Source organism: Pungitius pungitius, chromosome 3 (genome assembly GCF_949316345.1).
Source record: "Pungitius pungitius chromosome 3, fPunPun2.1, whole genome shotgun sequence".
In the NCBI taxonomy this organism is placed as follows: Eukaryota; Metazoa; Chordata; class Actinopteri; order Perciformes; family Gasterosteidae; genus Pungitius; species Pungitius pungitius.
The window spans coordinates 27,297,524-27,320,427 of NC_084902.1; the positions used below are offsets into that span (position 1 = coordinate 27,297,524).

The following is a 22,904-nucleotide window of genomic DNA, read 5'->3' on the forward strand; positions in this document are numbered from 1 at the left end:
ACGTTATTGGGGCCTCACGGTGGGAGATAAGTGTGATTTATGTGTCATATCTTTAACCACATTATGGAAGCAACATAATGGACACAACTTAATTGCACATTATAGCACACCGGGGGGGCATTTTCCATGTTATTAAAATGCAAATACCCCATCTGAAGTGATATGATATGTTAGAGTAATGATGTCAAATTAGCAGTTACATGATGAAGAGGAGTGCGATAAGGCAGCAGACGTTAGATTCAGCCCGGCCAAACTCAATTGATATTTGATGTAATGCTAAAATAAACACAGGCTGTGTGAGTAAACCCGAGTGCAGGTCGGCTGCAGGCCAGACCGTGACGGGCCCACGGGACGGGGCCGAGGACCCCCGCCTCGTACACCCCGACCCCCCCTTTTCTGTCAGGTGAGAGCGATAATCTGTCTATCATGCGAGTTCCACATGGGGACGCGAGTGACTGAGCATCAAATGGGATCCAAGCAGGCACCGGGACACGGCCCTGCAGCCATTGGGGGGGGGGAGGGGGGGGGGGGGGGCTCGGCTGGAAAAGAGTTGAAAAAAAGAGAAGCAGATGCCCCCTTTCGACGCATCGCGAAGGTTCCACTTGATGTGCTCATCAATTGAGGCGCAGAGAGAGAAACGGAGGATTTCTGTTCATAAACAGTGTTTACTTGGAGCGCCCCGACGCCTCATTAGTATTAATAGCAGTGACTTCAGAAAGCTCACATTCCGCCATTGGACAGTTGTGTATTATTCATGATGGGAATGAAAGCCCGGGTACGCGGCGGCAAACGAGGTCGCCCGCCTCGGTTTACATAAGCCACACTCGGGTAAACAGCGGGTTCAAGGCGGCTAAATGTTACACGTGCACGTTGGCCTCTTCGAGGAGGAGGAGGAAGAGGAGCGCTGCCTGGTCTTCATCTGCAAGTCCCTTTGAGCATCAAAGTGCGCACAGCTTCTGCGATGTCTGCGTTGGGTCGAAACAAGCGCGCCCCCCCTTCGGAGCCCCTCGGGTTCAGGCCCCCCCCCCCCCCCCCAAGACGCAGAACCCGATGGAGCTCATTTACACAACATTCAACCAGCACAAGCCAAGCATCACCAAACCACGGCAACAGATATTGAATCAATCTTTATTTATATTAAATTAAAAATATACTTTTGACAGATTCATGTAACAAACATGAGGAACGGTATTTCTATGATATAAAGCTTTGGGTATGGTTTGAAATAACTCGGGGTCTTGGACGAGAGGGGGGGGGGGGGGGGGGGGAGGCTAACGCGGGCCTCCTCTCTACTACGTGTCTCCGTCTCTGAGAGCATGCAAAACCAACGGCAGACTGCGGAGAGGACGGGGAGGTGACAGGAGGTGTTCGTCAGCTAGTGGGAGGGAGGGGGAAGCAAAACAGAGACGACCCCCCCCCCCCCCCCCCCTCCCACCCTTTACCTCCCCACGACCCTCTATCACCGCTTTTAAACTGAAACATCACACGAGGACGGCCACTCTGGAGGGTCTTCACATGAGGGGGGGTCAACAAGCACTTTTTTGGAGTCCCATTAGTCAAACGGTCCACTCACATGAAGCAAATATGTACGGCTCCTTTTGTACAACCTGTCGGAGGCGGGAGGAAAAAAAAACAGACCATATAAATCCACAGCGTCGACCTCCTTATGTACAAATTCACCACGTGGGCCATTTGGGGGCTTTATAAAAATACTATTCACATTTGTTGTTGAAGTGTGTTTTATAGACGTTTTGGAGGAAACCCCAAAGATTCTGTACATTTGTACTGATCCGATAATCCAAAACGAAAGCGATGTTTTGTGCAATTTAGATGCGAACGACAACAAACAACAAAATAGTGGGAAGCGATACAGAAGGTTCGTTTTTTTTCTCCCTCGGAGATAAACAACCTTATATGGAAAACGACCCGACAATAAAAGACTATATAGGGTAGTGTACACAAAAATATCCCATAAAAAAAACACAATTCAGTATAAACAAAAAGGTTCTCCAACAAAGGAAATAGAATATAATACTGTCACCAACGTAGAGATTCAAAGGGGGGTGGGGGGGCAGTAAAACACGTTGGGTACCATGCAAGGCGATATTGTACTAGACACTAGACTCTACTGCAGCCTTTTATGGTGGGAGGGAACATCGAAGGATTCACTCGAGTACAACACGGCGACTCGTGGCGGGGAGCGAACACGACGCGCTGGAAACGAAGAAGAAATGATCAGTGATCAGCCTGAAACGTTCTTGAGTGTTTGCAGCCGCGAACAACGTCCGACGCCGAAGGCCGAATATCTGAGACGAGACATTAGCCAGCGGAGAGAGAGGCAAAGTGATTGCTTTCGCCCAAAAGAGAACAAATTGTGCCGCTCGGAAGGGAAGGGAGGAACAAAGGTCGCCGAGGCGACAACGAACCCTCGAGGAGGTCGAATTAAAAGCGGCCGCCGAGTGTCTTCGATCCTCTGAAGTGCTCTCGAGAACATTCGAGGCCGCTCGCCTCGCCAGCGCTTCGTGTTATCCGGTCTGGGTTCAAACACATATTTTTTTCGAGCCTCTTTGCTTCTCTTCCCTCCACCCCGAAGCACAGATTTTTCCAGGCGCTTCCATGAAAAGCCCAATGAATCTTTCATAGTGATATTAAATGCTTTTTCTAGTCTGTTGAATCAGAGCTCCAAAAGGGACTACAAAATATTTCTTCATCAAATAATCATGACATCATCAAAGCAGCACTATGAATACGGTTTGAAGCCAAAACAAGGACATTCTTGAATGTGGTCAGTAGAACCTAAAAAGCCTTTCTTCGCAAACTCTGTCTGACGTTTGCTCTCAGAAGTGGAACACTTCCCTTCACACATCAAGCGCGCTCCGCGGGGGAGGACAGACATCTCAGAGGCGGACGTTGAAACACGCTAAATAAATACCAGCGATAAGAAAAAAGCCCGGGCAGATGACTAAATAATTACATGACATTAACAAGGGGTTATGGGTGGACAGCAAGACTTTTAAAAGGGTTGAGAAACGACAAGATTTTGCTCATATTGATTAAACTGAGATGTGGAACGGGGCCGCGGGGGGGGGGCAAACCATCATTACGGCTTTTCATTCTCCATCTCTGGCACGCGGGACGGTGTTCTCCCACCCACAGGTCCCCCCCCCCCCGGGCTGGACCAGCAGTGCTCTTCAGGCGTCGGCACTGAGGGTCGAAGCGATGCTCGTCGGGCGAGTTGATGAGTATAATGAGGTCCCGCTGAATATCGAGCATTTTGATGCCGACTGAAGCTGCCGGAGGTGCCACCCGTGACGAGCCGAGGCAGCGGCGCCATCTGCCGCTGTGGTGACGAGCGGCGTCCAGCCCAGGAGCTGTAACTCGATGAGAACTAGTGGCAAAATCAGAAAGGATCCCGACTCCCTGACGCCTTTCCCCACAGGCCACGCGCATAGCAGCGTGGTTCTTCTTCTGTCTCGCTCCTTCCTCCAGGTCTTCATTAGGAGGGTGGAGCGCCGACTTCCCCTCCCCTCTCTGTAGAATCTGTTCGCTCTCTGTGTCTATAATCACCATTTTTAGTTCAGCTGCTTCACCCTTTCAAGTGAGCCTCGCGGTCTGAATGGGGAGACCAGTGAATTAAAGTCCACCTTTTCAGCACTGCAGCCAGGGCTTATAAAATAGTTTTCAGTGTTTCTTTCCCCTAATCCCCTTCGGCTTGGAGAAAAGGCTGTTTTTGCAGACAGCAGCCAGTCAAAAACAAGAGTTTCCTTGTGAGTTGAACTATAGCACACTGTAGGTTTGATCATCACAGTACCACAGCAACAGTAGATGAGTTTCACATATCTGACGGAGTAGTAGAGAAGAAACGGTTTAAATCCTATAGGCAACAGGACTGAATTTAACTCATCGGCTCTCGGCGCTTCGTCCTTTAAGTCTTGACTGAACCATCGCGGCCCTTTTATCTTCACGTTGTACATTGTGTGTCGTTTGGCCTCAGTCCACAAGGTCAGCAAATCCGCCGCTGTCCCTACAGTCGGCCCCCCCGGAGCCCGAGAGCATCCGGTTGGAGGCCATGGGGGGTCAAAGTGCCCCGCTCAGCCTTCCCGTTCTGTGACCTTGGAGCGCAGTCTCTATCTACAGGACGGAGATGGACGGGGGTGGGACGCGGTGAAGGGGTGGGGGTGGGGGGGGGGTCTGGGTTCTGCAGCAGCTGGCCCGCTGTTCGCAAAGAGTTCGGGGGCTCTGGTCGTGGCCGCTCGCCTCTGTGTGGAACCGGGGAGGGTGTCTCGGGTCGCAGGGCAGAGGGGACGAGGCGGGTGGGGGGTGGCGATGGGGCGGAGCAGATAGAGGAACGTTTTATCAAGTGGAACGATTTAGACCACAGTGTTCCGCTGCCGGTAAGGCGGAGGCGGCAAGACGGCGCCGGCTTTGAGGGAAAACTCAGACAGGTATTCTGGGTTGTCGGCCGCGGCCGGCGCCCGCGCGTGTCCGTTCTGCTTGTAGAAGAGCTTGGCGTTGGCGGAGCCGCCCTGGGCGCCCTCGGGGGCCGCCGGGTTCGACGGCTTGGGAGGCAAGCTGTGCTGCCAGTATTCTGGATTGTCAAAGGTCACCTTCAGCTTTTTGCCGCTGACTTTGCCCGTCGTCAGCCCGTGCTTGAGCAGGCTGGCGGGGTGCGCGGCGGCGTGGATCTGGTAAGCCGGCAGGCTGCCGTGCCCGATGGCGGGCGGGGCCCCCGGCTGGCAGCCTTGCGCTTGGCTCTGGCCGCCGGGAAGGCCGGCGTGCCCCGGCGGCTTGACGGCGTGGTGGCCGTGCACGACGTGGGCCGGCGGGCCGTGGTGGCACGGCATGCCAGACGGAGAGGGCTGACCAGCGGCGAGGGGGTAGTGGGGCAGGCCGGTCTGGATGGCGAGCGGGAGGTGGGAGCCGATGGGAGCGATGCAAGAAGGGGGCTGGGTGGGCAGCGGCAGGCCGTTTCTCCTCAGGGCTTCTAGGCTCAGGTCCACGGGGCTGTGGAAGGTGTTGAGGTACAGCGGCTCGTTGATGTACTCGTCCTCTCCTTTGGGCTGGCTGTTGGGCGTGCTGTGGTAGCCGGGGTTGTCCAAGGCGTGCACCTCGCCGTTCTTACGCCGCGAGACGAACGGGTTCTCCTCGATGGGGTTCAGGTATTCTGAGGCACGGATCAGACAGGAAAGGGAGGAACAAGAGAGAGGGAGAGAGACAGGGTGTTTAGAATAAGACAAAGAAAAGATCTACAGATATCAAATTAAGAGAAGAACAAACGAAAGGAACAGAAATTGAAGGAGAGCAGGAGAAAGTTATCACTCGCTAATGAGCCGAGAAGATGGAAATGATAATGGCGATAATGGCAGCCACTGAGGACCAGATGGGCAACATGCCAGCAGTTCTTTGGCACTGGATACTCCATCTGCCAGGGGTGAAAATGCCAGCAAATGACCCCTCTTTGCTGCTTCCAAGCGCTATAATAGTGGGGCGTGAAAACTATTGATTTTGCCCACTCTTGCGCTCCTTGACATTGCATCAGATGCATTTTGCTGCGGGCTTTGTTATATTTTTGAGCTGCTCAAAAATCAAAGACGGCAGCGCGAGAGCCGAATTATGATCAAAGGCAAACATGACTCTGTAGTAGATAGAATTCACCGCTCAAGGAAACTGGGAAGCAATTTGAATCAATGGAATGAAATAAAACAGGCGAAACGACGGCTACTCAGAAGCACATTTACTCCGTGAGCGAGATGCAGTGTGAAGTGCGCTCTGTACACGGTGCACTTGCTCAAATTCCATTCATTCATATTTCTATTGCAATGTGTCACTTGTGTTTCACAGATAGGTGAGAAATGAATATAACGGGGTGAATTCTTTTTAGTTACAGTACAATACAACACCCAACATGCATCATCAGAACAATGACTTGCCAAACTCCAGAAAGTTTTCCATCCTCCTCTCTTTGTGCTTTGTAAATAAAATACATCTTTGTTTCTATTTCACCTTGAGTACCTGAGGAGCTCTTGTCCTTCGTGGACGTCATGTATCCGTCCTCGTCGGTGTCCCCTCTGGGCGCCCTCTCCCCCAGGAAGATGGTGGGGTCGGCGCTGTACCTTTGGCCCCCGCTGTCCTCTCCTCCTCCGGCCGGGCCCTGGCTCTTCTGATGCAGGCTCCCGTTGCAGCGCTGGTCCTCCAGGGCCGGCCCGGTTCCCCCCGCGGCCTCCGGGTTCACGACGGAGGCTTGGGCCCCCGGCGCCGAGCCCTCCACTGGGTTCGGGCCACCATCTCGATAGCCAAACTGGTTCGGAGGCAAAGAGTACAAACAGGACAAACTGCTAGCTAACTGTAGTTTCTCCATTCAAAACAACTTTGGGAAACTTTTGTATGACACTCTGCAACTATTTGGTGACAAAGGAGCCGAAACTAAACTAAAGATGTCAACAGTTCAGTTGAACCAGAGGCGAATTCTAACATTTGAGTTTAAGTTTAACGCCAACTATCGCACAGTTTTTTAACCAGTGCAGCTGCCTGCTGCGAGTATAATTCTCCAAGAAAGTTCTGACAGAATAGTCATGTGCCTTAAGGGACTGTGAAGGGCAGCGAAGGTAAAGCTGCGATCCAAACACCTGAACCTTAAAAAGAACAAAAGAACCCACAAGGATATACAAAACATGACATCTGAAGCAGAGGGCTTCTCGAGGTGCGCTGTTGGCTCGCCGCAGGCTGTTTAACCCGGGCCTACTCCTCGGCGCTCTCGCCAGCTCTGCAGCAGCAGCAATCACGAAAAGCGAAAAAAAAACAACAGAATGTCCTGAGGTTTTTAAGCGTCCACCTACTCTCACGTTCTTCAACTCCCCCCCCTCCTCCGAAACTCCTCCGTTCATCCAGGCTTCAAAGCCAGTCATTATCCGCTCCTCTCTTCAAGTGTCCGAGCTCGAGAGCCAATGAGCCCAGATTAGATGACCGCCTGCACCGGGCTGCGTTCTGACCGCTAAAATCGAGGGAGTTTCGGGGCGTCAACCTTGAACGCGCGGCACCCTGAGTGGTTTTCTCAAGTAAACACGTTCATTCATTGACCCCGGAAAGGACGACAGATGTTTGCTGCTCGCAGCTGGCCGGCAGGTTAGCGCGTTAGCTCGTTAGCGTGTTAGCTTGTGGTGGCTGCTAGTGATGCTACCAGAGGAAATACCAGCGGCTCGACAGACTTTGCAATGAATCTGTTCTGACCTAACGTAACTTAGGTCGGATTATTTTCCATGTTCTACTTCTTGTTGTGAGCTGTACTCAGGATGCAGTCCGGCGGGGTAATTTTTTATAAATGTACAATTATTAGTGTTAGAAATGTGTCACAATTGTGTTAAAGGGCGTTTGTTGTGTGTTCTTCATTCGCTCTTTGATGACGTGTGAAAATAAATTCTGCCGCCTGCCGAAGAGCAACGTCGTTCGTTGTGGCGTGACACCGGTACGATACAGCACGGCCCTACCAGAGAGAAATTCAAATATTCCGTATGATGAAAAACTGATGTTTTCGTGTGCTGACGGCTTACTCGGTTGGAGTCGACGCGAGGCCTGGTGGTGTACGACGGAGGGGCCGCGTTGAAGCCCCGAGGCACCAGGTACTCGTCAGCATCCATCAAGTCATTCAGGTCCTCCTCCTCCAGAAGGCTCTGGAAGAACTTGCTGTCATTGGGGCTGGGCAGCTTCATGCGGTCATCTCCCTGAAAGAGGCGCAATGTAAGAAATGTGTGTCCTCCTCGGGGTGATTTAAAGGCCTCCAGCGCTCCGACAGGGGAGGCTCGTGGAGGAGAACCCACCTGGATGACCAGGTAGCGCTGGGGGTCCCGGGCCATTCTGCAGAACTCAGCCGCCAGCTCCTTGAACTTCGGCCTGCTGTCCGCGTCGATCATCCAGCCTGCGGGACGAGGTGATGGAGCAGAGGAGGTCTTTAAAAAGAAAACACTCAAAGAGAGTAAGCTGTAAGCTGATAGAGATGGAACAGAAATGAAAACAATGGTAGATGGGGTTTTTTTTGGTGGCTTTTCCTCATCCATTCTAAGGGCTCCGCTCAAGGGCAGCTGTGAGGGCGGAGGAGATCGCGTCTCCCCTCCCCGAGGGCCTCCGGAGATGCCCTCCTGGTGAGGTGACTGCTTCCCTAGCTCGGATTAGACTGCAACGCAGCAGCCGACTCCAGTGTCAGCGTTTACATATTCCACAGCAGAGGCTAAAGTCGGGACTCGGTGCCTGCGGCAGTCCGGGAGGGAGGTTCCACGGATCCGTGGCGGAGTGGAACCCGCTTTCATTTCCTTTTAATTTATTTTTATTTACGGACATTACCTAAGTGAGCTGCGATTACTCCAGCAATCAAACTCCATTTGACCCCCATCGGGGGCCGAGCGGCTCTCGGTCAACGTGTAAAAAGCAGGAGAGGAGAAGCTCCGCGGCTTTACGTTGAGTTTAACCAGACAGCGGTGGGAGAATATAACAATTCTTTTACTAATAAATGGGAGGGCCGTGCCCAAGCGGAACCTCTTTGACCTCAGCATTTACAACGTTATTGTCTAGACATTTTTAGAAGCACACAAATGACTCTTGTCCTCCGGAGGGGAACCGTTGGCTTTGTCATTAGGATAAATGGCTCCAGGGCTTTCAGGGTTGCTTCTGTGGTGTCAAAAGCCACTGGAAGTCGTTTTTCTCATTTGGAACAAGAATTAAACCTCATGACATTTTGCAGCGGACGGGATTTCTTTTGTCATGGGACCCGAGTTTTGATACCAAGCTCCAAGCTGGATCACATCATCCTCTTTCAACACGCGTGGCCTTTGGGAGGATATTCATAGCACAGATGCAAAATTAGAGCAAAAGAATTTGTTCAAGAGAACCGAGGCCTTTTGGGGCGCCGCGCTGGTGCGGATGGCGCGTGGCATGGACGCAGGGTGCGTGGCGCACGCCGCGGGCCGGAAGCCGGCGTCTCATTCGCGCCCCGTGCCCTGCGGACGACTTGCCCTTCGCTTCATTTCGACTCTCTGCGCGTTGCCCCCCCTCTCTTTGAGTCCCGGAGCTCCCGGCGGCGCCTCACGGGGAGCATATCGAAGACCCGGACGCTTTGATTCAAACGACGGCTCGTCCGTGACACCTCAAGTTGCGTTGGAAAGCCATTTGAAAATAAGCTGACGTTTACCCCGACCTTTTAACACCGTCACCTGGAGCTGAGGGAGTGTGTGATATGTGGGACGAGGGGACGACCGCTTTCCATTTCACTGATGACTACGTTTTATGGTCAAATTCTGCAGAAGTACAACTTGAAGATAGTTCCCTTTAATACCCCAGGGAGTGTTTGCAGGGTTTGTGGACAATTTCTTTAAACAATGAGCAGTGCTAATGATTCATTTTTATACCATTAATGCTAATAATATTTAGATTTTCCAGATCTCTAATAGTTTAATCTGGTCATTTCAAGAGAGAGAGAGAGAGAGAGAGAGATCTACGATGACAACAGCTCTGTTCCCTATACATTTGCCAAACACGTCTGGTTCGGGAGTGTGTGTGTGTGTGTGTGTGTGTGTGAGTGTGTGAGTGCACGCGTGTCTGCTCACATTTGACCATGACCATGTAGACATCTATGGTGCAGATGGGCGGCTGGGGCAGGCGCTCCCCCTTCTCCAGGATGTCTGGGATTTCTCGCGTGGGGATGCCGTCGTACGGCTTTCCTCCGAAGGTCATCAGCTCCCAGATGGTCACTCCTGGAGGATGGGGGGGGGGTGAGACAAAGAGCCAGAGAACAAGATGAGCAGAAAGATAAAGGCGGCGACAATATGCAAACAGAAGGACGGAGGATTTCAGGACTTGTTTGGTCGCACACAGACACACACACACACACACTGATGAAGGACACGTAGCACCCACCATAGCTCCACACGTCACTCTGATGGGTGAACTTCCTGTAGTGGATGCATTCCAGAGCCATCCATTTAATGGGCATCTGAGGAGAGAGGGACACCCACTGAATCACAGAGCTTTACACCCAGTACACTCGAGTGGAACATCTCCACACTGAAGCTATTTTGCCCAAAAGCTGCCTCGTTTTTTTAATCCAGTGTCTGAGAGGTATCGGGATATATAGACAGTGCCCTCAGCCACACTCTGCTCATTATCACCTAAGTGCGACGGGTTAGCTTCATTTTGAGGCACAGAATGAGGTCGCATTGGCCAATCGCCTCAAACTGAAGCCGTCGCCGTTGGTGAGAAGGACACCAGTCGTCTGGCCTTTAGCGGAACGTTTGGAACACGCTCCCGCTGCTTCCACGCCGTGAGCCCGACACGCACGTTTGCTCTTCAGGAGGGGGGGGGGGGGGGGGCCTTCATCCCCGTTTGGTTCCTCCCCATCATCTGTCTTTACGGCGCTCGTTCATCAGGGCCGCGGCGAATGCCCGCGCACGCACTCGAGCGGGCCGCATTACACCGAGACGGTCCCGTTTAAGGAAGTGGTTTATTTTTCATTTGCCCGGCGGTGACAGCGTCTGCCTCGCGGGCCTCCTGCTGAACAAGCCAATTAAGTAAGGCGAGTTGATCAGGACAATTTGCATAGCGCGTCTCAAGTGAGAGAAGGAGAAGGGGCTTCTGATTAATGTGGTCTCGGTCCCCAAACAAAACAAACTGATTGGAAGCTGTGGCTGCATTATTCATTTGGATGAAGTGCTTCTAAATTGTATACTGTTGAAACGAAGTTCACGAGGCCCGGCCAGAAAGAGTTTCTCGGCTCTTCAATTGGTAATGATGTCGCTCCACGCCACTTAAAATTCAAAACATCCAGATGGTTGGTTGGAAAAAGTGAAACATAAAAAAAATGTCAGATGTTTCTCTCGTTCCTATTTGTTTTTTTTCTCTAAAACAACAAAACATCGCAGCTGGATAACATCTGGTAAGTTGCAGCCAAATTGTTATTGTGTTTTATCATATTAGCCCCCTCAATGAGGTTTAAATGCAGCCAAGTTTCATGTTCTCTGAAGCAGCTCAGACGCGGTGTGACAAAGAGTAGAAGAATACACTGGCAAAGTGTAGGCAAGCTCTTCAGTTTGTGTGCAAGAAAGGATAAACAGTAGACAAATAAATGTTGAGGATAAAAGAATACAAATCAAAGAAACAATATTGTATCCATCACTATTAACCAAATGAATTAAAATGCATATGTATGTCGGCCGGCTGAGTAGGTGGATTGGGACATTCTTCCGAAATGCACAAAGCCGTGGGGCAAACTATGCGATGGAACATGCCAACGTGCAGGGCGGTGTGCCAGATAAGGTTCAGGTCACCCCTTTGAATTCTGATTATTTATTTTGCTCCATAATCCTACCATCTTTTTCTCCTAAATACACACACACACTCAGAGACACACACACGCCTATGGCCTTGAAGACCTGACAACCTGCTCACCAGCAACAACTTTTTTTTTTAATTTACAAATGATGCTAACCTTTTTTTTTTTCTTCTTCTGCAAGCTCTCCTTTCTCCTTTGGGTAAGCAGTGCAAACACAGACATGCTCACGCCTCCACTTACACCAACCTTGCCCCCGTCTGCGTTGTACTCCTTCTCGTCGGCGTCCAGCAGCCGCGCCAGGCCGAAGTCGGTGATCTTGATGTGATTGGGCGACTTCACCAGCACGTTCCGGGCCGCCAGGTCCCTGTGGACCAGCCTCCTCTCCTCCAGGTACATCATCCCCTGGAAGAAAGAGAGAGCGCGAGAAGGTCAGATGACTAGGAATCTTCCTCGCGGAGCCGTCAATCATCGCTCACTCCGAGATTGGTGCAGTGCCAGATCGTCGATGAGGTAAATGTCAGCCCCCTCGCAGAGATATATTGCCACAACTGCCATCATGAAATCTTTCATCAAACCTCTTTTATATCGACATGTGGAAATACAGCATATTGTAGGAAATTCAAAAGGCATCATTTTCCAGGTGACATGATTAAATATAGATGCGGGTGAGAGGACATCTCGCGGCGGTGCATTTCTCTCCCCACCCACCCCCCCCGCCCCCATATGACTGCACCGATTGCAGATCGTACAACTGCAATTGGGGCCCATTTTCAAGATGGCTGCACACGGAGAACGTCGAATGCCCCTGCAATTTGTTACCGTTGATTATGAACGCCAAACGAGCAGAGCGGGCCCCGGTGGGGGCGCAAACAAAAGCCTCGATCGCAGAGCTGCCCCCCCCCCCCCCGACTCGCGCGCTCTGACCTGGACAAAACCTGGGGGGGGGGGGACTGAGGCGCTCCGGGAGTTAAACAAGCGGACGCCACTTTGCAGGCGGGTCGATAAAGAAAACACCTCCATGTCACTGTGCTCGGCAGACTATGGAGAATTCAAAAAACCAGAGAAACGGCGGCCCGCTTGAAATGCTGTGTGTGTGTGTGTGTGTGCGAGGGAACACATCGTGGCCTCCTCCCAGACGAATGTGAGGACAAATCGATAGCGCCGACGTCTGGCCCGCCGCCGGCCCCCGAGCCCTCATCCATCATCCTACCGGGCGGGCCGGGGGACGGCGTCCACGCGCGCACACGTCGAAGCGGGACACCCTCCACTGAGCGCGGCGCCATATTTCCATCTGTCAGTCCGTCCCTGCGCGTCTCTCGCTCGCCCTTTCATGCACCAGTTGGGGGGGGACGCTTAACCCTTACACCCCCCCCCCCCCCCCCCCGCCTGCCGGTGCATTTGTCCTCGCCAAAGCACCGGGACAAGACCCCAAACAACCCCCCCCCTTGATTGAAAGTGTATTTAAAATAGATTACTTGCGTGGGGCGCGGGCAGCCGATCGATAGCCGCGCTGATTACAATAAGCCCGAAGACGCCATATTTATCCCCAATGTCAACGTCGAGAGGAATTAGGAATCAATGGCCCGCACGGCTCATTAATACACTTCGGCTTAAAGTGACAGCACAATGAGGGGAGGCCGTCGCTCTGACAGGGGGAATGGGGGGGGGGGGATGTGAGCCGATTCCTTTTTCGGCTGGAGGTAAACACGCGGGTCCCAGCGGAGGAGGTGTGGGGCGGGCTGATTTAACACCCCTTAAGTGTTACACTCCTCGGAGGCTTTGGAAATGGAAGTGGAATTGGATAATTTGTGGTCAGGTGGGTTGTATATAGTGCAGAATACAGGAGCTTGTAGGGGGGGAGTAATTAAACCTGCCAACTCTGGTAAACAACATCACTGTCCTTCCTTTTTGTGGGGCTTTGACGACAGGGAGAGAGACAGCCCCTGTCATCTCTGGCGGAGCTTCCCTGATTGCCTGCAGGCTTCGGTTTATTCCTGAAATGAATGTGCGTCGGTCACCTAATGAATTATTTGTGCAAAATCCAGCACAAAAAGACGCTAACTGCAAATTGCAACAACAACGCAAATGAATGGTGGGTGAAAGTGTAAAGTACCTGCCTGGGAGGCAAGTTCCCTTTTGGCTCTCTCTCTCTAAGCCATTATTACTATTATTTCAAAGCCTTCTGCCTCAGTGAGGGACCTACAATTGTAGCCATGCACCCTCCAAGAGTTCAAAGTATATGTTTACAACTGACCTCTTTTGCCAAGATGAAGTGTTTGTTTACGCACAAAAACAGGCGGAAATTGCATCTCGCCGAGTCTCCTTTAGTTCCCTGACAAGAACAAAGCAATGCTGAGAACCTGAAGCACCTGAGCAACACGACCAGGTGAAAAATGAAAAAATCGGTACGCACGCGGCGCGGCCCTAACGTACGCTCAAGTTCATTTCCAAGGTCTGCAGGTTGGATCGGGACCAACAATCTGCTCCTAAGGTTCACGCAGGAGCCTTTAAGTACCTGCCGAAAGCCCTCGTCTGCGTCTCGAAGGCTGTGACATCGGGGGGGGGGGGGGAAGGGGGGGCGGCGGCCGGTGAAATTGCGACATCGGGCCCCTCGGGGCAGGTCACTGGCAAAAGGAAAAAGCGGGCGGTGGCGAACACGCAAAGATTTCAAAGGCGCCTGATTACATTCGCTCGGAACTTGTAGCCATAAAAGAGCCAATCTCTCAAGGTATTGGAGCAGAAACGTTACTTTTTGTGAGACAGCTCGTCGGCTCCAGAAGCCGCAGCCGAAACGCCAAGTTAGATGTATATTAGTGCTCCTGATGGCTCGAGGTGGCATCAGGGGAGTCTCCAACGCAGCTGTCAATCACTGCTCGTGAACATGGCACATCTGCCCCATTGTGCACGAAGATCCGGGTGTTAACATATCGCACTTTTCGGATGTAACAGGAAATCACTCGCTGAAAAAAAACACAAAAACAGACACCACAAGTGTGGAGCACCGGGGCCCCTCCCCCTCCCCCTGGCGCTGAGCGGGGCGGAGAGGCGGCGACGACGTGAGGAATGTGGGGCCGCCGGCGCGCCGAGGGCTGGGACCGGTGCGATAAGGAGCGCGCACAATGGGCCCGCTCGGGGGGGAAGGGGGAAAAATGGAAGAGGCAGGAATGAATGTGTTTCGGAAACAACTCGCATCGAGGAGAGAATCTCCTTTTGGAAAGCCACGCGTTTCCAGGTCAGCGGGTCGGTTGGCGAGGGGGGGCGACGCCAGGTTCTAACCCCCGCTCGCTAGTCTCCCTTCCTAATTGCCGCCTCCCCCAAGAGAGGGAACGAGAAAAAAAGTAAAATCACCCGAGCTGCATGACCATGATCTCATCTCCCCTGTGGGACGGAGAGACCCATCCGAAATGTCACCGAGCCGCCGATAAAAGGCCGCCGCTGGAAAATTTACATAAGCAAATGTCAATATTTGTTTTTTTTAGGGGGGGGGGGGGGTATAATGTGCGGGATTAGAAAGGGGGAAACAACTTGATCAGTGACATCAACGCGCGCTCTTTTGAAGCGAAAGGCGTTGATGTGAAGTTGCAATTCCTTCAAGTCAACCTCAAACTGAAACAGTCCAACAGGGGGTGACATTTCCGTCGCTCAGGACGCTAACGACCCGACCAACAGCTCGCCGGCCGCCCAGATTGCCGGAAGGGGGGGGGGGGAGAAGTGTTTAGTTTATTTTACCTTTAATTGACCGGGAGGCCCGTGGCCGAGTGGGAATACAGAGCCTATGTGTTCATGCTCGTGATTGGACGTGGGCACGCGGCGGATTATCACTGCGTGGAACCTTTGTCCCGGGAAACGGGAAAACTTGACGCCACTTAACGGAACGGGAGCCGCAGCGGAATCACTCGTCTTCTTCTTCTTCTTTTTTTGGGGGGGAAAATGACTTTCGCAGGACTTGAGTCAGCAGGACGAGTCAGCAGTTTGGGAAATGGAGCCGCAAGAGGATTCCCGCACGCGTCCGTGTGCCTGCGTCTAATGAGCCTCGGCCTCTGCGTGCATGTGTGTGTGTGTGTGCGTGTGTGTGTGTGCATGCAGAGTGAGGTGACCGCTCCGATCAGGCCTTTCTATCCAGTGGATCTAGCAGTCAAATCCCTCCCCTTATGCATCCTTGAGCACTGCTGATCCTTACAGATAATTAGAAAGACCCCGGGAGGGGGGGGGGGGGGGGGCTTATCCCGCTGCTGACCGCTCTTCCTCTTCGATCTCCCTCCGCCACATTTCCTCGTTTCGTTGCATCAGCAGGGACAGGTGCCCACTTTCTGCGTCCCTCCATGTGTGTGTGTGTGTGTGTGTGTGTGTGTGTGTGTTTGGAGGACGGAAAGCGGCTCACTGTTTTTCTTCTTTTCAGGAAGTAGAATAGCATTATGGGTTGCACTGTTTGCCACGGCGTGATGCGCTTTCCCAAAAAGCTCTGAGCTGCATGGTGACATGATGGAATTGGTGATAGTGTGATGCTATTGGCCCGTGCAGCTTTAACTAAGAGCAATGAGGAAGACCTTGAGCTGCAATTGTTTTTGCCAAATGACTCATTGTAAGGTCAACTATCACCATTTTCGGCATTTTTACCACTAGTATTACCATGTTACAGTGCCGTTTTCATGGCTGCAACATATCAATGTTCATCCGAAATGTACTTAAACCTAAGATTTAAATCGAAGTGAATTAAACCTGAAAAAGTGCTTAGCTGCCACACGTGCATCGACTTCTAACCGACCACCGCGCATGCTCCACCTGCCGGAATGCATCCACGCCGGGGTGAAAAATGGGCTTACGTCGTCTTCATTCAGTTGATGCAAACAAACATGAATTCTATATCACAGGACGGAGAAAACGTAAAACCAGGAGCAGCTTCTACGGTGTCAACCACCGCGGGACACAAAGCTGGACACACAGACACACTATCCTCTACGCGAGGACATTATATACACACGTCTCTAAGCGGTGGGCGGGGAGACGTACTCCCCCCCCTCACCTGAAACCCCCGAGTATCACTGGAAGCATCTATTTAAACTACCAGCACGGTGTGAAGCTCACCTTGGACAATTTTTTTGGAGGTCAGTATTCAGCGCCAACATTAGCTGTAAAGTCTGTAAGATGTGGCCTAGATACGAGGCCTCACCGAGCCGACCCCCCCCCCCCCCCATCAAAAAAACAACAACAATCAAGACCCTCATCCAGCGCAGGCGTCACTGCCAAGGCCAATCATTTCACGGGCCGGACAGCGACTTGCCAAATCTATTTTACTTTCATTATACTGAGCCGGAGGAGAGGAAGACAGAGAGGGAAGAAGAGGGGGGAGCCAAATTAAAAGACTGCCGAAGCCCTGCACACACTCGCTTACAATCCCATATTTAATTCAGTGATTGATTTGTTCATTAAAATACATCCCAAACCTAATTATTCCATTAATAATCCAAAATCCAATGAAAAAAACACTGTGTATATGTGTGTGTGAGGAGGAGAGAGAGAAGGACTAATAAAGAGAAGACGGAGACAAGATGGAGACGCAGAGCAAGGTCAGAAAATCCCTTGTTTTCTCCGGCTACACAAACATTTGCACACGCACAGACAGAAAAGGTCACTTCAGGATCTGTGGCCCTGAGAGGCTAGTATGGAAGGAGAGGCAGAGGGCCAACTTTGACCTTTGACAAACATGAGCGAGCACACGGCCACCATGGAAACCGCGCTACTCGAGCCCATTTATGAAAGGGAAGGGTAAGACGGTGGGTAAAGTGTAATAATAGAAAAGGATATGTAAGGAGAGGAGAGAAGGAAAAGCCAAAAAAAGAGATAGAGAGAAGAAGAGAGAAAAGGACACACAACCCACCGGAAAGGAAGTTTAGGAAAGGAACAGAAAAGAAGGATGAGAGGGGAGAAAAAAAGAGAAAGGAAAGATCGAGACTAATAAATTACAGGCCATTCGCACGGATCCAAAGAGACCTCTGTGTGTGTCCCGCATAATGTGAATGTGTGTGTGCCGTTATGCGAGCGTCACTCATTGTGTGTGGCGCTGGGAGGGGGGGGGGGGGGGGGGGGACAGCCCTGAGTGTGGCTGGAGATTAATGGGGGCCATTATCTCAATGCCCAAAACACTCAGTGATGAAGAGTCACTGCCTGGCGACGGGCCTTGGCCAATCCATTTGCAGCACAGCGGTCACCTGCCCGGGTCAGAGCCCACATACGGCCGCTGTTTGTGCTGCTGTGGCGGGGGGGATGGGGGGGGGGGCGTGTGGGGTAAGGTGTTTTTTGGGGGGGGAAATTGCCACAATGTTATGGCTGTGCAGGAAAACAACAACGTTTTTCTCCACCTGGTTCCGATTGCATCGTAGCTTTATTATTCTAATAAAATAATAATAATTATTCTTATTTATTCATTTAGTACACTTTGGAGATACTTGTACCTCGGTATTTACATTTCCTCAGTTCTGCACTATGTAATATTTAACAAAAATCCAAGGACGAAAATGGCAGTTATTTTTAAAAACAGGTGATTTTCTGTTATTGGTTAATTGTGGAATTAATCCTTACCCTCAGAGGAATAATTGGACAGAAAAAGAAAAATACTGGAGTCTATTTTTTCCAATATTTAAGCAGAAAAAAATGTAACAACAGCCCTTTAAACGCTAACTGAAGGCCGGGGGAAAGATCATTTTCCCCATCCTCCCGGAGGACGAGTCTCACGTCGTTACCACGAGAGTGCAGGCATCGCCCAGAGGAGTTATTTAGTGGGCTCATGTGCACAAACGCACTCGGGCACCTGCTCGGACACACACAAAGGCACAAAGGCGCGCGCGCACACGCACCAGAATCTCTTTTCCCGGCTCTGGATAATAACTCGGGGGTCATGTGACTGAAGATCCAAGAGGGCAATAAAACAGAAGGAACGAGCTTTCCTGGCTTCACTGCCGAGAGCGTTTAGCTCCCGTCCCGCGTGCTCTGGAACTCATGGCGCCTAACGAGTACCTGAGCCCGTGAGGAGCGGAGTCAGAATGTAATCAAGTCCCCCCCCCACCCTTGATTCCCAAATTCCCTCAATGAAAACTAATTATCAGTCTTTGATTTTCAGTCAGTCAGGCGCCTTCGACCCTACTGGAATCGCAGAGCAGTCTAAAACCGAGCCAGGGTCGAGTGTCAGGGGGGGGGGGGGGGGGGGGGGGGCGGGCGCGTCGAGGACAGTCGTGAATGATACTCGCTCTCGCTCTTCCTCACTTCTAGAACCACTAAGAAACTGACACTTCCCCTCTGGCCGCCGCAGGTGAAATCGAATCCAATTACGGCAATAAGTCCCTGCCTAAGTAACCTGCTGCCCGTGCTCCTGGGACTCATCCATCACGGGGAAATAAAGGGTTAAGTCCTCCCTCAATAACCTCCAACCCCGTGAAAGCACAGCTCTCATCCCTGACTTACTTGGACATATTGCCTCTACAATGACCCATATGAATCAATTCCAATGGCCCGAGTCCTTTTGAAGGAGAACATTATCTGAATATAGGAGCAGAGGGTCACTTGTGAACAAGCAATTTATGGGTTAACTGTTTTTCCCCGGACAGCATGCTGGTTGGTGAGGAGCTCGTAGCAACACATTGACAAACGGTGTGACACCTGGCAGGAAAAAAAAAAAAAAAAAAAGAAAGAGTCTTATGGACAGCTGGCATCTCAACATGTTCTTTCTTCCCAACGAAACTTAAAAAAATGAAACGGGCAACAAGCAAAAGATGCATGAACGGAAAAAGAGAAGCCATGCATGTCTATGAAAAGCCTTGATTTGTGTGTTGTAACATCAGGACAGAAACCAGATGTGATTCTTTCAGAAACCCAATGGATGTGCACCTCTGTCCGATCAGCCATCAGATGAACGCTACAGACTGACTGCAGGAACCCCCCCCCCCCCCCCCCTCAGTCACCTCCGATGTCACGGGGACTCATTTCCACGTCGCCTCAGTGTCGGCGGCCTCTGTGCCGCGGCAGATGCCGGCGCATAATGGAACGGCGCCCGGGTGCCGTCCCGCAGGCGGAGCAGTCTGGCCCCCGTCGACCCCGTCGGCAACGGAAAACATCTTCGGGTAAGCGGAAGCACACCGAATATTCAGAGCCTCGATGCTTTGTTTTTCATGAACCCAGGGTGCAGATTTAGTTTGCGTGTGCCGCGTCGGGCTGTTTAATTCGTTTAATTTCTCGCGCCGTCACTCATTCCCCCCCCCCCCCCCCCCCCCCGGAGAGGATAATGCGTGTTGATGCTCTCCTAAGACAGACTTCCAAGCAAACTAGGCATGCCCGCTGCCGAAAACGACGTCAGGGGCCCTTCGTGTCAACTGTGAAGGGTTTGTGGGAATGGTCAGCGTGTCAAGCAGTGAGGATAATTAGGATCAACGGGGGCAAACTGGAGGAGATTAATAGGAACAAGTCAACAACATTAAACTCAAACGACGCGTCGTCCAACTGCTCGCAGACTTCTCTCTGCAGCTTCTCGCGCGGATCCACATTCAACGCCCAGAAGACACCTGCGCAGGTTACGCGTCGGATCGAAAACATCCGACACCAAACAAGACATTGGAGCGTGGCAGCAACATGATGCGTGCAACAAAAAATAAAAAATGCCTCGTCGTGGCCCCTACCTTGGCGATCTGGACACACCAGTTGAGCAGCAGCTGCGAGCCGATGTTGTCCTTGTGCTCGTGCACGTAGTCGAGGAGGCAGCCGTGGGGCATGAGCTGGGTGACCAGCTGGATGGTGGGGCTCAGGCACACGCCCAGCAGGCGCACCAGGTGGGGGTGCTCCACGCTGGCCATGATCAGGGCCTCCTGGGTGAGAGGGGGGGGGGAGGTGGCGGGACAAAGAGGAACTAAGAAGACTGCGTTTTTTTTCGGGCATTCGTACATGATGCAGAACACGTGGAGTCTTCTGCGAAAATAAGTCACTGAAGTGCAAGCTTGTTGAACCAATTTTCTTGGCAAAATCTATTTGGACTTCCTGCTGGGGGGGGAGGGGGGGGTGGAATTAGATTCATACATTTAGTCTGATGCCTGTATCTGCATGCAAAGCATCTGTCCACATGGTGCTCCCACTGTGGCAGCAAATCCCCTTTCAAAGCCGCACAAACGCAGCCTCCTTGGTGTATATTTTAGCAGGCATCGGGTCGCTCGGATCCGCCCAACAGGGGCGCCGCATGTCTGATTTCACAGGCTTTCTCCCCGGCTCGATACGGCGTGTAAACGCATTTTCCGTCTCATCTCCCTCACCCACCCCCACCCCCACCCCCCCCCCCCCCCCGGGGGGCAGATGGCCGAAGAGGTTTTCGCAACAGTTGGGACTCAACCTTCGGGTAATTGTTATTGCCCGAGCCGCGCAGCAGAAGGGTCTGCGGCGGGGCGATCGAGTGTCGCGACAGTAGGCGAGAGGGTCGGCACTCGTGGCCGGCGCGAATGCGGCATGGAGGGCCCGAGCAGAAGCTGCGCCGCCCCGGAGCCCGTCGCTTGAAAGAGCTCACTTCACTCTCCTGGTGCCTCTCGGGCCGCTCGCGCCGCTGTCGCATGTGGCCAAAACGCTCTTGGCAGCTCTCCGAAAACACTCCACGCTCGCGCACTCAAGGACACACTCGCACTCCGCCTCGCGGCAGACTGGGGGGGGGGGAGCTGCTAGATAGATTTTTAAATTTGGGTGCTAAAGAATTACCTTAGAGGTGAGAGTGGTGGCGGAGAGGGTGTGAGTAGATTCATTCTAAACAGTAGGGGGGGGTGGGGGTGGGGGGGGCAATAGGACGCAGAGAGGCTTTTGCCACCAACAGTGTCCTGATTTAAACAGACACCTGAGGTAGTGCCACTACATCTCTACTCCATAGAACCCCCCCCCGGCATGCTTACCCCCCTCCAGATCAAGAGAGAAGGAAGTAGAGGGAGGGGAAGAGCTTAGGAGGACACCTGTGTGTGTGTGTGTGTGTGTGTGTGTGAAATCTAACCCACCTGCTCACTTCCCCTCACACACACACACACACACACACACACACGCACGCATGGAAACACTCTTATTTAGTGTGTTATATTAGGATTTTGCATTTCCTGTGAGACAATCAACTCGCTCCCTCTGAATTCAGATTTTTTTGTTGTTGATTCAAACACATCAGCATGCTGTTGCATGCGAGGCCGCAACCTCCCGGGGAGGCTTTTATTGTGCGCGCCGTGCGGTTATCGGTGTGTGTGTGTGTGTGTGTGTGTGTGTTTGGCGCCGGCACTCCAGTGGCTAGCTTCCCAGCGGCGAGGCGTGAGCCTGCCTTTAGATTGCTGTTTAACAAGGCGGCAGACGGAGCATATTGGCTCTGGATGGACAGAGACCCCCCGCTGGGAGAAACAGGCGAGGAGGAGGGAGGTGGAAGTAAATGCAGGGAGAGAAAAAATGGGCAGAAAGGGAAATAAAAGATGGAAGCGCAGCCATGTTGTTTCAGTAATACGACGATTCACTCTTATTTATCGACCTATAAAAAGAAAAAAAAAGTCCAAGGTCACAGGTTCCTTTTACTGGTTTTAAAAACCATGGATTTATGTTTCCGGGGAGCATTTCTGGGTCTTGTTGCTCGCAAAATGACAAGGGCAAAATAGTTCTTACGAATCAACAAATCATTGTAGTTTTACTGTCAAAGTAGAAGGAGAAGAGAAGGGAGAGGGAATGGGGAAGAAAAAAAATCAATTGTGTGCAAGAGGAAGAGGAAGAAAAGATGGACTCGGAGAAAGTTGTAGGCAGAGCACGAGAAGATTTAAACCGTTGGGCCAACATCCAAAACGCTATGGAAGATGAACTGCCATCCTTTTGCAAAACCTGAACATAAGTGAAAAGAAGGACGGGTGAAAAAGGGAGGAAAGGGGGGGAGGAAAGGACGGAGGAGGGAGGTGACGGAGATAAGGTGGGAAGGGAGCCCCCCCCCCCCCATCCCTCTTTCCCTCCTGGATTCCAATAAAGCCATATCTCATAAACGCGTTTTTTAATGGAGTCTCGCTCCGGACTCGCCCGGCTTTATTGCCGCCTCCGTCCGAGTCGCCGCTCTCGTAACAACGTACCGGCGGACGCACAAAGCCGCGCGGCTCTGGGGGAGGGGGGTGGGGGGTAAACACTCACGTCCATGAACTCCACGTTGGCTTTGGGGCCCGTGGTCTCGTTGAGGATTTTAATAGCCACGGGGATCTTCACCGTCTCACCTTCGGGGACCCAGATGCCCTGAAACACACAAGTAATCACCATGAACGCCGCCTCAACGAACACCGCACATGCGCCGGTGGGAGTGATGGCCCCTTCCTGTGTTTAACGGCGTCCCCCCCCACACCCGCTGACATTCCTTTAAATTAAAAGAAAAAACCCCCAATTCAAACACTTCCACTCACTGTCTGATCCCTAAATAGAAGCAATTAAGCAAAGGGATCTGGATCATAACATGCCTTCAAATCCATGTAACATCATTAATGTGATGGAGAGGAAGCTGGGGGGGGGGGTGGTTGACAATGCTGTATCTATTCAACGAGTTTGCAGAGTTTTCGGGGCGGCGTGCACAATT

At 52.0% G+C, this 22,904-nt stretch overlaps 1 protein-coding gene across 5 annotated transcripts in view; it reads right to left on the minus strand.

Annotated features, from left to right (window-relative positions):
• Positions 1-1,417: 1,417 nt before the first annotated feature.
• Positions 1,418-22,904, minus strand: part of LOC119223090 (receptor tyrosine-protein kinase erbB-4-like) — a 116,010-nt gene continuing 94,523 nt past the window's right edge. The window contains exons 19-27 of one of the 5 annotated variants that reach the window (XM_062561441.1): positions 22,472-22,570; positions 19,981-20,163; positions 11,555-11,716; positions 9,904-9,979; positions 9,594-9,740; positions 7,815-7,912; positions 7,548-7,718; positions 6,004-6,298; positions 1,418-5,164 (exon numbers count right to left, since the gene is read on the minus strand). In XM_062561441.1, the coding sequence (XP_062417425.1) occupies positions 4,371-5,164; positions 6,004-6,298; positions 7,548-7,718; positions 7,815-7,912; positions 9,594-9,740; positions 9,904-9,979; positions 11,555-11,716; positions 19,981-20,163; positions 22,472-22,570 (2,025 nt within the window). In that variant the 3' untranslated portion in view covers positions 1,418-4,370. Of the gene's footprint in view, positions 5,165-6,003; positions 6,299-7,547; positions 7,719-7,814; positions 7,913-9,593; positions 9,741-9,903; positions 9,980-11,554; positions 11,717-19,980; positions 20,167-22,471; positions 22,571-22,904 lie in introns of all 5 variants that reach the window. The other 4 variants (XM_062561444.1, XM_062561442.1, XM_062561443.1 and 1 more) reach the window with 4 other exon arrangements.